Source organism: Balaenoptera musculus, chromosome 7 (assembly GCF_009873245.2).
Source record: "Balaenoptera musculus isolate JJ_BM4_2016_0621 chromosome 7, mBalMus1.pri.v3, whole genome shotgun sequence".
Classification (NCBI taxonomy): domain Eukaryota; kingdom Metazoa; phylum Chordata; class Mammalia; order Artiodactyla; family Balaenopteridae; genus Balaenoptera; species Balaenoptera musculus.
In genome coordinates, this window is record NC_045791.1 from 51,985,464 (window position 1) to 52,004,207 (window position 18,744).

At 39.1% G+C, this 18,744-nt stretch overlaps 1 protein-coding gene across 1 annotated transcript in view; it reads left to right on the forward strand.

Moving 5' to 3' along the window:
* Positions 1 to 18,744, forward strand: part of MYO3B (myosin IIIB) — a 375,922-nt gene that overhangs the window by 281,011 nt on the left and 76,167 nt on the right. The window contains 1 exon segment of the mRNA XM_036857648.1: positions 18,490 to 18,550. Coding sequence (XP_036713543.1) covers positions 18,490 to 18,550 — 61 coding nt within the window.

An 18,744-nucleotide genomic window follows, 5' to 3' on the forward strand; every position in this document is an offset into this window, starting at 1 on the left:
CAGTATGATCATCTCAGTAGATGCAGAAAAAGCTTTTGACAAAATTCAACACCCATTTATGATAAAAACTCTCCAGAAAGTGGGCTTAGAGGGAACCTACCTCAACATAATAAAGGCCATATATGACAAACCTACAGCTAACATCGTACTCAATGGGACAAGCTGAAAGCATTTCCTCTAAGATCAGAAACAAGACAAGGATGTCCACTGTCACCACTTTTATTCAACATAGTTTTGGAAGTCCTAGCTGCAGCTATCAGAGAAGAAAAAGAAATAAAAGGAATACAAATTGGAAAAGAAAAAGTACAACTGTCACTGTTTGCGGATGACATGATACCATACATAGAAAATCCTAAAGATGCTACCAGAAAACTACTGGAGCTCATCAGTGAATTTGGTAAAGTTGCAGGATACAAAATTAATACACAGAAATCTCTTGCATTCCTAAACACTAACAATGAAAGATCAGAAAGAGAGATTAAGGAAACAATCCCATTTACCGTCGCATCAGAAAGAATAAAATATCTAAGAATAAACCTACCTAAGGAAGCAAAAGACCTGTACTCAGAAAACTATAAGATATTGATGAAAGAAATTAAAGATGACACAAACAGAAGGAGAGGTATACCATGTTCTTGGATTGGAGGAATCAATATTGTGAAAATGACTGTACTACCCAAAGCAATCTACAGATTCAATGCAATCCCTATCAAATTACCAGTGGCATTCTTCACAGAATTAGAACAAAAATTTTTACAATTTGTATGGAAACACAAAAGACCCCAAATAGCCAAAGTAATCTTGAGAAAGAAGAATGGAGCCGGAGGAATCAAGCTCCCTGACTTCAGACTATACTACAAAGCTACAGTAATCAAGACAGTATGGTACTGGTACAAAAACAGAAATATAGATCAGTGGACCAGGATAGAAAGTTCAGAGATAAACCCACACACCTATGGTCACTTAATCTATGACAAAGGAGGCAAGAATATACAATGGAGAAAAGACAGTCTCTTCTGCAGGCCTAGAGAGTGGACTTAAGGACATGGGGAGGGGGAAGGGTAAGCTGGGACGAAGTGAGAGAGTGGCATTGACATATATACACTACCAAATATAAAATAGATAGCTAGTGGAAAGCAGCCGCATAGTGCAGGGAGATCAGCTTGGTGCTTTGTGACCACCTAGAAGGGTGGGATAGGGAGGGTGGGAGGGAGATGCAAGAGGGAGGGGATATGGGGATATAAGTATACGTATAGCTGATTCACTTTGTTATACAGCAGAAACTACACAACAGTGTAAAGCAATTATACTCCAATAAAAATGTTAAAAAAAAAAAAGTCTCTTCGATAAGTGGTGCTGGGAAAACTGGACAGCTACACGTAAAAGAATGAAATTAGAGCACTCCCTAACACCATACACAAAAATAAACTCAAAATGGATTAAAGACCTAAATGTAAGGCCAGACACTATAAAACTCTTAGAGGAAAACATAGGCAGAACACTCGTTGACATAAATCACAGTGATCTCTTTTGATCCGCCACCTAGAGTAATGAAAATTAAAAAAAAAATAAACAAATGGGACCTAATGAAACTTAAAAGCTTTTGCACAACAAGGGAAACCATAAACAAAATGAAAAGACAACCCTCAGAATGGGAGAAAATATTTGCAAATGAAACAACAGACAAAGGATTAATCTCCAAAATATACAAGCAGCTCATGCAGCTCAATATCAAAAAAACAAACACCCCAATCAAAACATGGGTGGAACATCTAAATAGACATTTCTCCAAAGAAGCCATACATATGGCCAAAAAACACATGAAAACATGCTCAACATCACTAATTACTAGAGAAATGCAAATCAAAACTACAATGAGGTATCACCTCACACAGGTCAGAATGGCCATCATCAAAAAATCTACAAACAGTAAATGCTAGAGAGGGTGTGCAGAAAAGGGAACCCTCTTACACTGTTGGTGGGAATGTAAATTGATACAGCCACTATGGAGAACAGTATGGAGGTTCCTTAAAAAACTAAAAACAGTACTACCATATGACCCAGCAATCCCACTACTGGGCATATACCCTGAGAAAACCATAATTCAAAAAGACACATGCACCCCAATGTTCATTGCAGCACTATTTACAATAGCCAGGACATGGAAGCAACCTAAATGTCCATCAGCAGAGGAATGGATAAAGAAAATGTGGTATTAAAAAAAAAAAAGAAGAAGATGTGGTATATATATACAATGGAATATTACTCAGCCAAAAAAAGGATCAAAATAATGCCATTTGCAGTGACATGGATGGACCTAGAGATTGTCATACAGAGTGAAGTAAGTCAGAGAAAGACAAATATCATATATTATCGCTTATATGTGGAATCTAGAAAAATGGTACAGATGAACTTATTTGCAAAGCAGAAATAGAGTCACAGATGTAGAAAACAAACGTATGGTTACCAAGGGGGGAAAGGCGGCGGTGGGATGAATTGGGAGACTGGGATTGACATATATACACTAGTATATATGAAATAGGTAACTAATGAGAACCTACTGTGTAACACAGGGAACTCTACTCAGTGCTCTGTGGTGACCTAGATAGGAAGGGAATCTAAGAAAGAGTGGATATATGTATATGTATAGCTGATTCACTTTGCTGTAAGCAGAAACTGACACAACATTGTAAAGCAACTATACTCCAATATCATTTAATTTTTAAAAAATGAGAAAAAAATTTTAAAAAATCAGTTATCTGAGATTAGAGCTTAAAAAAAAGATTAGATATAATCTATGCAAAGGAACTAGCACAGTTCTAGACATAATAAATGCCCAATTAAAGATGATGGCAAGTTGTTTTTGGTCATGGTGATAGAAGTAGTAGTAATAATAGTAGCGATAGTAGTATTTAAAAGGTTCCTGTAAAGCTATCCTGATATAAAGAGTCAAGACCCCTCTGGTTTAGCTCTAGCGCTGTGGACTAAAATAAACATCGAGGATTCCAACACTTTAGAACAATGCTTACTCTCAGCTTTAAACTGAGAGCCAAATTTTATTTTCCTGTGTTCCTGGCTCTTATCTCAGGGATAAATCTGAGATTGACTTTGGGCCCAAGACTCACCCTTGTCAATATGGCCAGGTTTCACTGGCAACACCGTCAAATGATAACTTTCAGAGCTTCCTTGATTGTTAGAGCCTTCGTAGCGTTTAAAATATTAATTGGTCACTTTATTTTCAAAACCTTTTTGAAGCCAGAAACCTTATCACCAGCTGAAAGGAGCTTTAACGAAACATCTGTTTTGAATTATATTTTTCCTTGTGGATTTGCTTATGGCTATACATAAATATTTATCTGGACTATTTCAATAAACCTTAAATCATCAGTGATCCTTATGCAAAGGACTCTTTTAGAAGGACCGTGGATGTCCAGAATATCAGAAATTAGAGTTTTCTTTATAGGACCAGATTCCAAGGGCCAGAGGCCTTTTAAAATATTTGGAGGTGTTTGGTGGTTTTCAACATCTTTTGTTTTCCTATTTCTGTATATCTGTTAATGCTGTTCCTTCTAAATAGAAATCCCTTGCCAGTTCTTTCTTTACCTGTTGATATTTAACCATCTTTCAAGGTCTCACCCATGTGGCACCTCCTGCAGGGCCTTGAAGCAGACTAGTGCCAAAAGAAGAGCAGCGCAGGTGGCAGAATAGAGTGGGCCCTGGCCCCGAGGCAGGATGTATGGGGTGGGGGGCATTCTGGGGAGGGTGAGATGTCCGGTGGGATAAAGACTGAGGATGGGGTGGGAGTGTTGTGATGCAGGGAGAGCTACTATAGGGAATAAGGCAGATGGGAGCCAGGATTTGGGAAGCCTTAAAAGCTGCATGAATATTTTGGACCTTATTCTGTAAGCCAAGAGATGCACACCCACAGTCGCTGGGTAGAGTATGGTCTGCAGACATTTAATTTGGCCTGACAATAGTTTTGAAATTCTCAATTAGTTTCCAACATGTAAAAATAGAAATATTTCATGTAACAATTCAGATTTCTGATGGCTCCTGAAAAGTTGGAGTATCTAGCAGTAATCTCTTAGAACTGAAGAGAGGCTGTTTTCCATTGATACCAACCCACTGGCCTGCTTAATCCATGGCCTGACCCCACCAGCATCTGAGTCTGATACCTGCCCTGTGTGTACAGGGGCTCCATGCAGGTAGAGAAAACAGTTTAGGCTACAGACTCTGGAGCCAGATTGCTTCTTTTCTAGGCCCAGGTCTGTGTCCAACTAGCTAAATGACCTTGGGCAAGTTAAGCATATTTCTAACACTGCTATTTACCTTATATGGCGGTTGTGAGAATAAGCCATAGTAAAATTTTAGAGAACTATCTAGCGTATAGTAAGTACACAAAAAATGTTAGCTGTTTACTATATTCTACACAACATAGTAAACTCCAGGGCTTAAACTGTCACATATTTCTGTATGGCTCACCAAATCTAGAATCTAGAATCTTTGGCCGTTATAGGCATAAAATGAAAGTAATTAATGAATGGATGAATGAATATGTGCTCTTGAATTTTTATTTCAGTTGGGTCCAAAACTAAATTTTATTACTTTGTCCTCAAGAAATGCTTCCTATTTATCTTGGGTTTGACTTGAACACAATAATTAATTTTTGATAAGGTGGGAAGCTGGCTTTCTCAAAAAGCCAACAGTGCTAACAAAATAAGTGAAGGGGGATGCTGTTAATACTGTGTAGTTTTTCTGTAATGGATCTGCTTTCCTAAGTCAAAAATAAGCCTGCCCCAAGTTTGGGAAGATGTTTAATTATGTATTTTCTTTAAAAGCTCAGTTATTAGCAGGTAGCTGTCTATGGTTAATTCCTTAACTTAAAGGTCAGTTGCCAGGAATCAGCACATAGTGAACTTAAGCAGAAATGATGTTAGAACGCATGTTTGACTTGGGTTCTCCAGCGACCTCCACCCCTACATGAGATCCCTACTTCAAGGCACTGATTTTGTGTCTGGTGCCTCAAAGATGGAGCATGTCCAGACACAATTTGGACAGTCTGTCAGAACGGGTTTCCAGTATGTCCAACACATCTCATACATAGCTGAGGTTTCTATAGCACTCCACCAAGGTCTTTAACGTGATCACCTGTGGACAGACTTTTGTGCTTATGTTAATCTGTCCCTAAACATGTTTGCTATCAGCAAATGATGATGACATCAGCAAATGATGGCTTGAGCTCTGTGAAGTTGACCTGCAGGGTTGGATTCACTTTCTCTCTGGAAAACTTGCACATTTACAGAGAACTTGGATCCAGCAACATTTACTTTTATTTGGAGAAACATCATCTAAAACTGAATGATATCGTCTAAAAAACTGCTTTCTAACTTTATACTGTAAATGTCAAGCAGTTCTCTTATTTATAAAAAGTCAATTTTTTAATATGCTAATGCCTCTGCTTTTTCTAAAGTAATCTCAACCTCTCTTTAGCTCTCTCCCTTTCCTTCTGTCTTTCTTTCCTTGCTTCTCTCTCTCTCTTTCTTCATCTCTCTCCTTATAGAATTAATACCTCTATCTCTAAAGTTCTGCTTTCCGATCTAAAGGACAATTTCCAGTAAAGACAAACTCTGACAAATTCTTCTGACCATTTCGCCATCCCTTGTTCCCTTCCTACATTACTCTTTTTGTGAGTGTAGGGAATTCTAGAAATTCAACACATCTCTGGTATCTACTGTGCTTGTATCCTCATCAAGACCTTTGCTATATTCAAGCTCAGAATGAATTTTTGACAAAAATACCTTTTCATATTGAGGCTATTGTGAAAGGAAAGAAACTTGAGAAAAGAAAACTTGCTCAAGTTGAAAATATTGCAGGAAACAATATTTGTGTAAAAAATGAATTCTGTGTGAAAGCACTTCATTAGGAACACTTAAAGAAACTGAGACTATAATCCTTCAGGTTGAAAGAAGATTAACTTTGCACATGTCCACAGCCTCTTTAACTTTATTTCATTTTCTTCTCTGGCTTAGAAGGAAAAAATATTAGTGTTTCAGTTCCAAGTGTATTTTGTGAACTAAACAGCAGTTTGCTCCTACCTGTAGGACACAAATATGCCAGCATATTTCCCATTAGCATTGCTCCGGTCGCTTTAAATTCAGAAGGAACCTGAATGAGTGTTTGCCACAGAAGCTGTTGACAGTGGTAATGCCACACTCTCTGTGTGCATCTTAGTAACTTCTCAGACTTGTCTCCTTGATGAGTAGACATAACAGGAGGAGAGTTGAGTTTTTTTCTTTTCATCTGAATGGTGTAGGTCAGGGAGACAGAGAGGAATAGAGAGCTCTGGTGAAACAGAGCTCTAGCAACTGCTGTGATTGGGAAATTAGATAATAAACAGTCCCTGATACCAAGATTCTAATGGCCTAAGATCAACACAGTCTGGAGACGCAGGCAGGAGTGGCCTTCCGCGCTCTGGCCCAGACCCTCCCTGGAGAGCTCTTTGTGTCAACAAGAACAGCCAGCGCTCCTGGCCGGCTCCCAGCACTCAGAATGGGGCTATCATTTTTGTTTGCTTTGCAAATATCTTAATGGGAAGTGGTTCAACACCACCTATGGGTTAATCTGAGGGGTTCTGCTTGGCAGCTGTCGGCTCTGAGAACCACATGGCCATTCTCCGGTGGAGGGAGTCGGACTGACTGTTAACTGCCCAGCGCCAGGTTGAGGCATCTTCTTTGCTTATTGGATTTACTGACTGGCAGGAAGCACCTTGTTGTCTTTTATTTTTAGTTTGTTCCTCCTGGGAGGGTAAAGGTGTCATTCTCAGATTCAGTTGTGCTTTTCCCTCTAGGGCAGGATGGTTGTTTGAATTAGTTTCACTAGCATGCACCATATTTCTTTCACCCAAGCTCATTCCCATAGAATCTGAAATGTGATAATAAAAGTGGTGGTGTGGTGGTGATGGAGGTTCTGGTATTGCTGCAGGAAGAAGGATCTAGTATGTTAGCCTGGGGGGGTGGTGGGGAGGGCTCCACAGCACTGTGTTCACCTGGGAGCTCCGTAGTTGAATAGATACTTAATTTCTTAAGAATCCTTGCTCTACTGTTCCCTTAGTTGTCTCTTCTCTGCCTGAATCTGGCTTTCACCTGTCTGGACCCATGGGAATGCCTCCCTGGGTGACTTGGCCAACTCATGTCTTTCTCGAACTGTGTCAGCTGACATTGGCACAAATGAGCACTTTATTTATGCTTTCCTCCCTGGATTTTAGGCAGGGTTGGATACTTTCCACAGTGCAGGTTAGGGAAGTTTCTAGACTAATGACAGACTTGTAGGCAGTTTCCAAATGCCCCATTTGTAAAAATGCATAAAGTTCAGATGACTCTATAGATCCTGGAACAAATGTCCAGCTACCCTCAGTAATAGTGCAGCCTTGCTTCTAAGACCTTTTCCTTTCCTGAAGGTTTCCACACCTATTTGTAGGGTTGCCTGGTGGTTGAGAGCAGGGGCCCTGGACTCCACTAGACCTGCTACTACTAAGGGTAAGATCTTGATGAACTTGCTTATTTTCTCAGAGCCTCTGTTTCCTCATCTTTAAATGGAAGATAAAAATGGCATAATGACTACCTCACCAGGTCATGAAAGTTAAACGAGAGAACACATACAAAGCACACGGCATTTCATCTGACACACAAAAAGCACTCATGAATAGTAGTAATAGGGAGAGTTACTATTGTTATTTCGGAGGCATACACCTTTCTTTATGTAAACCCTAGTGTTATACATTCCTTTCCAAAGTCCTCATTTTGAAGTCTGTTAATCCCAACCCTTTAAAATTAAGCCAGTGCCAAACTGAGGACAATTTCAGTATCAAAGTAAATAATGATAACAAAAGAATATAATATATTGAATACAGTAAGAATTCATGAATCCACATTGATAGAAGGAAGGAGGAAGTGAAGGAAAGAAGAAAGGAAGGAAGGGAGAGAGAGAGGAAGGAAGGGAAGTGGGGGAGGAAGGAAAAAAAAAACAGAGTAGGCTTTTCCTTGCAGTAAGATGTGAAATAATAAATGTAAAAGGAATGATGACGGCGTAAAATCACCATTTGGCAGCTACCAAAATAATCATTGTTTCAGGCAGGAATCTTCAATGGATGCTAAAACTGGTAAGTGAAAGCTTAAGGAGTAACAAGCTATTTGCATAGTCTTAGAGTAAATCTCCATAAGATGCTTATTAATTACAAAAGGTCAGTGGGAGAAATCTGGCAGACACCACCTTAACCAAGTGATGGAAGTTAGCATCACCAGTAATCAGACAAATTGACAGCATGTGCCTCCTGATAGGACGCACTGAGAAGAACACAACATCACTTCTGTGGATTTCCTGCCAAATATGCGTAACCTGAATTTAATCATGAGGAAACAGCAGATAAACCAAACAAAGGGACTTCTTCCAAAATGACTGACCTGTGGGCTTCAAAATCAAATGCAAAGGGTGACTGAGGAACTGTTCCAGATGAAAGGAGATTAAAGGAACATGACAACTGAATGCAATGTATGATCCAGAATTTTCTTTTTCTGTAGAAGACATCATTGAGACAATAGGCAACATCTGAGTATAATCTACACATTGGATAATAGCATTATAGTAACATTAATTTCCTGACTTTGATCATTGCACTATCGTCATATAGGCGAGTGCCCTTGCTTTTAAGAAACACACACTGAAGTATTTAGGGATAAAGGAATATCAGGTGCAACTGACTCTCAAATGCTTCAGAAAAAATTTTATGTATTTGTATGTGTGTATGGTTATCAGTATACATATACCAAAAGAAAGACAGAGAGAGGATAAAGCAAATGTATACATTGCTAATATTTGGAGAACCTGCTGAGGAATATACAGAATTCCTTATACTAGTCTTGCATCTTTTCTATAAATATGAAATTAGGTCAAAATAAAATGTTAAAATGAAAAAAGTAAGACAGTGCTACTTCCCTCATTTAGACAGGGCAGTCCATCAGCCACTTTCTCTTTAGAAACTGATCCCTCCCCATCCACACCTCCATGTCTGTCCACATCAGCATGGCACTGCTCAGGGTCTGTCCTCGAGCTTCTCCCCTGTGACCTCGCCGACTGGTCAGCACCTGCTGCACACAATCTTGTTCAGGCCTTTTCACTTCATTTTTTCAAAACTCCCTAAAGTGTTTCTCCTCTACCCTCACGCCCCCGCCCTCATCTGTCTTTGGGTCTCATCACTTAATGCCACGCTCATCCTGCACTTATTTCAGGGCTTCTTGCTTCTCTTTCCCCGAAATGAACACTGCGTTCAGAATTAAAGGGGGAAAACTGGATTAAATATTATCTTTGGGGGCTGCGCTGGCGACAAGAGCATCATCCAAGAAACGTGGATGTTAGACCCATCTCTTCCTCTGACTCACCTGGACAAGTCCTATCACCCCTCTGGGCCTCAGTTTCCCCACTTACAACATGAAAAAAATATACAGTAACCGGTCTCTGAAGTTTCCTTTGCCTCCACAAGTCTATGCCTGGCCTAATCCACTCTTTAAAGTGCTAAAACTGTAACTCAACCCACAAGTTACCTTGTGACAGAGTGGAAGCCACTCCAGATAACTGTCATTGTCATTCTCCACCCTGCCGAGCCTGAAGTGTCCAAGTTCAGGGATTTGTCTTTCAGAAGTGCAGTAAGTATAACACTTTGCTGAGTGTGCATTTTATTTCTAAATTCTGACCATTTATACCTCTCAATTTAATCCTCTTAAAATCCTGTTGTCTTATATTTTCATTTTATTCTGCCAGAAAGGACAAATTAATCTTTTTGCCCCAGTTTGGCAAGAGTTTTTATTCATATTTTGCCGATGAAGAAGCTGAGGTGCTGATTTGCCCAAGTTAGAGTTGCCACCTTTGGCAAATGAAGATGCAGGATACCCACAGAAATTTGAACTTTATATAAACAACAAATTTCTTTTTAGCGTAAGTATGTCCCATGAAGTACTTGAAAATTTTTATGCTAAAAAAACTATTCACCTTGTACCTGGAATTCAAATTTAACTGGGTGTCCTGTATTTTATATGGCAACACTAGCCCAAGTGCTTGGGAACTAATATATCATGAATATGTATGTATATATCATGAATATATATATATCATAAAGTGTGTTGCTAAACTTTTACCCAGTATTTACATCAGTCCTCTGACCTCTATGTGCCATAACATATAAAGTTTTTTACCCGTTAGGCGCTTTCAGTTGAAAACGCATTCAAAGACATCAATTCCCATTTATTTACTAAGGTCTTTACTCACATATCATCTACTGTACCCACTTCATCTAAAATCGCAGAGCCTGCCACCAGCACTTCCTATACCCCTTCCCTGCTTTAATTTTCTTCTTTGGCCCTTACTTCTATTGAACATGCTAACATATGTACTTATTTTTTCATTTATTATCTACCTTCCCCGCTAGAATGTAGGTTCTTATGAGCATAGGCATCTTAGATTTCCTGTTCACTGCTGTATCCTCCAAAACAGTAGGAGACAAATTAAAAGGGCTCAATAAATATTTGTGGAATGAATGAATGATGTCTGGGAGGCTGTCGCGGACCCTATATTGCACAATGTAATATCCGTTCTTATAATCATAGAGAATCTCAAGAAGGCTTGCCACCAAATTAGAGCCTTGAGTGTGGCACAGATGTGTATAATCTTAATATTAGTCCATAGACATAAGGTGAGTAAAAGGTCAGCAGGTCAGGGGTTAAGTATTACCTCTAGACCTAGTCTGGATTTAATTTAATCTGCCTCCTGGTAGGTTTTCTAGAGTTAAATGTTTGTCACCCCAGGTGTCATTTATTAAGATCCCAAATATGATTGAGTGAATATCTGGAAGAGTCCAGTAACGAAATGGCACTGGAGGCTGAGAGCACATGCTCTGTGTCCACAGGATCTGGGTTTGTATCTGCGTATCTGGGTACCTCCTGGGCAGGTTCCTCAAACAGCCCAAGCTTCAGCTGTGAAATGGAGACCCTGGTAGGATCTCCATTTCTAGTGTGGATGCGAGGATTGAATGGTCAGCTCTTCCGGCTGTGCTGTGGCCCTCAGCCCGTGGCCATGCAGTCCTTTGGGTCACGTGCTCTTCCTTACTACTGCATCTTAATTGCATCCCCAGCCCTGAGGTCGGGTTTTCTCTTGGCTCCCTTGGTTGCTGGCAAAGAACTGAAGTAAGCTTTATGGGTTACTTTAAGTTTAGGTTACTTTAAGGGCTCTCCACTGAGTGTCCTTTTTTTCCAATAAGGCAAACATTCTCAGCAGAATGAAGAAAAGCCTTCTGCTCTTACCTTAGACTTCACACAGTGACAGCTGCCTGCAATAAAATAGTAAAGGAGAGAAAAAAAGAAATGAGGATACAAGAAGTGGCAAATTAAGGCTGTATGGGCTCATGGTTGGGGAAAAACAATGAGGCAAACAAATGTGATCAAATTTAAAGGGCTCAGTGGGATTTGGGAAATTAGCATAAGTACATAAACTTGTAGTGCTAACTTACAGCAATGGCATTATGAAACATTTATCAGCCTTTTTGAGCCCTTTTGTTGAATTTCTCCTTGAGCCATGTTCTAAAACTTAGAATAATTGTGTCCAAGATCAAACAAATATCCATAAATTTAAGTATAACTTGCATTCAACTCATTCGGTAATGACACTGACTTGGGGTGAGATACAGGGTATGCACTCAAAACAGAAAAGTTACCAAGTAGCCAAACCCAATGAGAAAAAAATAATACAAAAGCTGTCGTCATTCCTTTTTGTTTCCCTTTTTTCCTACTGCGATGGTGATCTTATTTTGCATGATTATTGCTTTCATTTCTCCTATACTCTTTGTATTTCCTTCATACCATATATTAAAGCCCGGGAATAATGTTTTCCCTCTTTAGAAATCAAGAAATGCCAATTAAAATAATCATGAGTTACCACTTTTTTTTTTTTTTTTTTGGCTAGAGAGGTAAGCAAAGATTAAAAAGACTGATAATACCCAGTGTTGGTGATATGGCAAATGGGTCCTTTCATAGTCTTATGGTCATGAGTGTTCATTTTTGTTGCTTTTTAAAGGAGAATTTGATGATACAATTCAAAAGCTTTAAAACAGAAAATTTGTTCACCCTTTAACCTAATAGCCTTAAATTTAGATTTATCCTAGTCAAATTTGTATGGGTACTCATAACTATATGCACATATCTTTAATGACCCATTATTTATAATATCATAAAACTGGAAACAACTTAAAAATCCAAAAAAAGAGATTACTTAAATCATTTATGATAATCAACCAATGTAATATTGTACAACCATAAATATGACATATGTGCACACTTACATATGTTGTATTCCACACAAATGTATGGGAAGATGCTCATAATACAAAAGGTAAGTTAAAATGGCAAATATATCATGAGCCATTATTTTTTTAAATGTATATTATATATAGAAAAGCATCTGAAAATATATACAGAAAGATATTATATCTGGGCGTAGAGATTCTCCCAGAATTTTATTTTCTTCTCCTTGAATATTTGTATTTTATACAGTATAACAGTGAATATATATTATTTTTTAATCAGAAAAAAACTTTAATCAGACAGAGGGAAAAAAAGGAAACATTTTACCACCAGTTCTTTTAGTCATTTACTTTGGGCAGAAAGTCAGATATTGCTACACTTTCATTGATTAGTGATTGGTGAATATTCAGACCTCTTGGGAGTTTAGAGCATTTTCATCAAATAAAAAATAGAGAAGAAAAGATAACACCGATGAGCACAGGAGTAAGAAGAACTGTGATATCTCAAAAGCCAAGTGAATTATGGTACTTGCTCTTCACTTTCCCTCCCTTGATCAAAATTTGATGAAGCTTGCCTTCGGTAGATGATTTGCACTTTTAATTGGTCAAGATGTGGTACCAGATGAGTCAGTTACAGAACCAAGTTTTCAGTATGGTTATTCTCAGTAGACTGTGGGAACACACCAAGGAGCCTCCAACTCTGCCCCGAGTGGAAGGGGTGGCCGGGATGGGGATGGGACAGGAAAGGCTCTTCAGAGGAGCCGACCCCCTGAGCTAAAGGGTACGGATGCAGTGGACAGGTGGGCAAGAGAGGAAATGACATTGCAGCTAAAAGCACAGAAGTATGAATACAACCCTGGGGGGATTTAGTGTGTGCTTTGCAAATACTTAGGTGGTGGTGGTGAATAGAAAACAACAAAGCATTCTAGAAATCCTAACTTTTCAGTTTTTGTAATAAAAGATGCATTAACTTATACACTTTGGGTGCCTTCGAACTTAACACAATAATCTGTGTTCTTAAGACATTATCTTCCAATCTCCTGTGCCTTCAAAGCTATTTAAATAAATATAAGCAGTAAGAAGAATATGCAATGACACCTAGCTGATATAAATCAGGAAAGAGTTGATACATAGTGACAGTGTGGGTATATTCAGATCTGGGTGTTGTTCACGTTTATACCCTCAACCCTTAAAATATTCAGATTCCATATAAGAGCTAAATAAGTATGCTTGAGTTGCCAGTTCAACCTACAGCCAGTTCATATAGAAACCTTGTTAGCACTCAGGTTAGCACAGGATCTTTTACACAGGGCAGTGTCCTCTTCTCTGATGTCATCCCTTAAATGTCTTAATTTACCTTCAGAACTTGAACTTTTATTGAAACCATTTCTAAAGGTGTTTATGTTTTCTATTATCTTTCATGGTAATAACTTCCAGAAGGAAAGTTGTATGACTTATTTGTCTGAAACCTGCCTCCCTCAAGATTCATGGGCCTCCTACTGTGTTAAAATATCTTGGTCTGAGCATATCTTTTGCAGGGTGGATTGGCTGCTGATTCTTGGGAAAAAGAAATGACCTCTTTGTATTAAAAGCTCCATGTACAGACTTTTTTCAGAGCTGTTGAAGAGGCAGGAACAAATTTGCTTGGTTATGCTGATTAGCCTTTCTCCCAGGGCTACCAAGTAAGACATGAGTTTACAATGAGAACTACTCCCAAATCTGGACACAGCGGGAAGCTAAGAAAAATCAATCCACAGTGAATAAGCTGCAACCTATCCTGTTTTGAAATTAGATTGTGCTTGCAAGTGAATGACTAATGGCTTTCATTTGTGGATGACTAATGGATTTCTCAGTTTGTCTAGAAGCCATTCTAAATTATAATTGATAAAAGATAACACACAATCTTGCCAGTTTTATCAAAGTTAATAAAAACTGTGCAAAGAAATTTAAATGAAGTTTAGAAAATGGAGAGTCAAAGGGTAGCGTGTCTCTATTCGTGTCCAAGAAAAAAGTTACTGATTCTAACCCTAAAGTTGAAAAAGGCCAGTTACAAGACCTGATTGGTCAGATCCTGGAAGAGCACCCTGCTTCCTTTGTTTTCATTCTTATGTGTAATTTGGTCTCCAGAGTGTATCAGCCAACTAGTGAGGGGGAAAGTATAGTCCAGATTATTGTATTCACTGTAAAATCACACACTGGCATTCTACTTTTCAAATATGACTCTTCTGAGTTTGGTTAGTACAACTCGGCTCTCGAAAAAATCATTAGCCCTCAACGAACTGGCAAACTGACTTTTGGAGGCTGCAAAGCTGAGACCCAGTTTTGGAACAAGGTGACTTCACCTAGTGCTGCCAGCCCAGCATGACTAAGCCAGCTGGCCCCATGGATCTTTGCTGCACAAGAGAGATGCTGGGGCGTTCTTGGCAGCCGTGTGCTCAGGAGCCAGCCTTCCCCCTGCCTCCCATCCGGTCGCACCGGGATTGGGGGTTAAGAAAAGGGAATTCAGTGTGAGTTTCGTCTGGGGGGCTTTTCAGGCAGAGGCCCAGCAGAAGGGTTTTCAGTGGTGACGGAGAATTTTCGTCTCCCCAAGAACCCACAATTCAATGACTGCAGTAAAGCAGCAGAGTGGCCAAGCCCTGGAGGTAATCTGCTTAAGACTTTAGTCATGACTTCTGAGAGGCTACAGGAGCCCTAGAAATATGCAGTGAATCATTTCTAGAGAGACAACTGCCTCCTATTCACCACCCTTTGATAACCAAATGTATTGCTTCTGTCATTTAGCATCAGATTCCTTACAGAGGCTGAGAACAGTGTTATTTCAAAAAATTTCTCCTGCAGGTTCAAAATAATAATACCATGCTTTAAAATGAATAATTCCTTAATATCATCTAATACCAATCAAAATTTCCCAATTGTTCTAAGAATTGTCCTTTACACCTGTTTGTCCAAGCCAAGATCTAATCTAGGACATTACATCAACTTGTTATTTCCCTAAATCTCTATTAATATACAATACTCCTTTTTTCATGGCACTGACTTGTTAAGAGAATGAGCCAATTATTCCATAAAATAACTCACCTTCTATATTTGTCTGCTTGATTCTTTGCAGTCCTAGCTTTTCCCCTCTACACCTTGTGTTTGGGGTAAACTGTAAGTTAGATCTAAAACTTGGATTAGATTAAAGTTAAATGTTTTGACTAAAAGAAAAAATATAAATATCCTGGGTGATGTCAAATATTTCATATTGCCTCACATCACAAGACAATATTGTCTGGGCATTAGTGGTGCTAAGATTTGCACTGGATTGAGATGGTAACCTGATTTCTCCCATATGCAGTTCCCTTGCTCCCCTTGTGACCTAAAGAAGGAATCTGTACGGTGGTACTTTGGCACCATATGAATGTCCTATTCACCATCAATCATTTGTCTAAGGTTTTATCAGTAACCTATAATTCATATCTGAATCAATAATTTCCCTTGGAGTCTCCTTTTCTATGTAGGCAGGTTTTATGCTGCACTATTTACTAGTTATGACATGAAACAAGTCATTAGCTTCTTGAGTCTTAATTTCCTCACCTGTAAAACGGGTATAAAAATAGAACCAATCCACATGGTTGTTGGAAGTATTAGATGAGATAACCATGTATCCATGCTTTGACCATGGCCTGGTGGCATGTGTGCAGGCAATAAGCATTGGATATTTTTTCATTGTGCTTTTCCTTATTTTGGTGGTGACAGCTTGCAAAGCATTATCCATTTGTTGCCAGGCTCAAGTCCCTGAGGCAAATGACAACATATCTGATAAATTTGCTGCAAAGGAGTTGAGGCAGTTAGACTTTTGAAGAAAATTGACTTAACCCTTTTTTAAAAGGCAAATTGGAACTTGTTTCAAGTAAGGGCTGCTCAGGTTAGTGTTTTCTAAGGCATGTTGTAAGAACCAGGGCCTCGGACATGCTCCAGGGGAGGATTCTATTGTTAGGGTAACGTCTGGGGAATGCTGCCTGTTCTCTCCCACTCTTAAGGTTTCACTGTGCATATTATTAAGTTAAAGGTTCTAGAAATCCTCTTAGGAAAGAAACCTGCCTAACTTTGTTTAGTCAAGTATTTTCTCATCTATTTGCCTTTGGACACTACCCATCCTGCATCCGCCTTTTAAAACCATGTAACACGTGTAAAAATTATATTGAGATGCCTTAGATTCTCCCAAAGGCTTGAATGAGAAGGTAGTCAAACTGATGAGCTGACTGCCAGTGTATTGTTGGAGGGTATCTGCACTGACCTTGGGACCTGAAAAGCCATGCAAGCAAGAGGAGTTCTTAAGAGGTTTCATTTTCTTGTAGGTGCAGGAAAGGCAGAAATTGGAGACCCCATGGTAATTCAACAGCTAAACTCTCTTCCTTAGATTTTCTCCAAAGCCCACCAGGACTCCTAGAAGAACTGAATCCACCTGTGCTATAGGTGTCCCACTGCCACTGAGACCTGCCTAAGCTGACAGGAATGAGTTCCTTGGGCCAATGCACAGAGACCCAAGGGCATTGGAGAGGGGGGTGTCATTGTTCAGAGGAAGAGCAGAGGATTTGGAGTCAAACTAACAGGGGTCAGTGTCTTAGCTCTGCCAGGTACGTGCCATGATCCCTGGGCAGATGCGTTGCCCTGTCTGAACTACAGTTTCTTCAGCTATATAATAGGGACAGTTAAAGCACTTAGCTCAAATGGTTGTGAAATTCTTATTAGATATATAAAAGCATTTTTAAAAATATGAAGTGCTATATAAATGCTACTTAATTTAATTTTAATGTAAAGGGTATTCTTCATGGCCCATATTTTGGGGGTCCCCTAGCCCTTTCATTCATTCAAGTTGTCAAATATTTATTGAGCACTTACAGTGTACCAGGCACAGGGTTAGATGCTAATATAGAGTACAGAATAAAGCAGACCTAGTCCCCGCCTTCTTGGAACTTACGTTTCATAGTGGGAGACATATGATAAACAATTATACACACACAAATAAATATATATTTATATTCATCATAGTCTCCTCTCCCCAGGTACTGATGTGATATTTTTTAAATGGGTATATTGTTTATAATGTATATAGATGCATTTTGAAGGTAATACCAATGAACCATTCACAGAAATTCAAAACATGAAATTGTCAGTTTAAGTAAAGAATAAGATTTTAAATGTGGAACTAGAAGAGCCCTTAGGAATAACTTATTTCAATCCCTTAATTTTATAGATGAGGGAAACTAGAACCCAGAATACTACAGAAATTTACCCAATTGTGTGTGTGTGTGTGTGTGTGTGTGTGCACGCGTACGCATGCATGTGTGTGTATAAGAGAGACAGAGACAGAGACCAGAGAGGAAGATCAGGGATCTTGAGGCAGGAGTTAGAATCCAGACTTCCCTTCCCCTAGTCAGTGCTTTCCACATTCCTGGGTTCCATATGAAAGGAGTTGTAAGAGTCTGTTTATATAACAGTGAGTTATAATCATCACACTTTTATACAGTGTGTTCCAATTTCTGGAAATTGGGGCACAGCACAGTTGATTTTTCCAAACTTTGCTCCATGAAACATTACTAGATATTAATAGGTTATCACTTTTTAAATTTCTCGGTTACAGTAGTTAAGGAAACTGAATTCTCCCCCCATACACCCCACTTCAGAAACCCATAAATGCATATTGTGATTGTGAAAGATCATTCTGCAGTAAGGAAACCTCTTAAACTATGTACAGTTCAGCATTTCCCAAACTTATTTGACTACAGGATCTATTTTGAATTATTTAACAACGTGATTAATGTGCTGGGTGGGAAGTAGAGCCTTAGCATCAACTTGGTTGGCTACTCGGTAAAGTCTGTGAACGCCAATAGTAAACTGGATTGGATCACACAACTTTAAAAGGGGCAGTTTCTTGGGTCTTAGCATCTCAGGCTGACTGTGGGTGTATGAGCAGCACCTGGTAGGATGCATTTCCTTAAGTTGACCATATCCTTCTAACCAAGGACTGGAATGGAAAACAATGGAATCTTATTTAAAGAGTATTTTCTGATCCATTTTTGGAGGAAAGCAACCCTCTTTAAGTTTTTTTTAAAATTATCATGTTCAGGCCTTCTAAAAATTATTATTATTTTTATTTTTAGGCATTCACAAGCCCAGAGTTCTTCAGAAGGGTGTGATGTCTTCGCAGGACATTCAAATGAGGTAGAAGGACATCTTGATTCTGAAGTAACTGTATCCTTATTACAGACTCATCCAAGTCCGTGGTCGTGGTGCCTGTCTATGGTGGCTTGGTCAGGCCATCCAAACATGAACTGTTAGTGATAGTTCGAAGGCTTTGAGGCAAAAGCCCAGCTTGCTAAAGAATTTTGGTTCAGCAGAGAGACAGGGAGGTACAG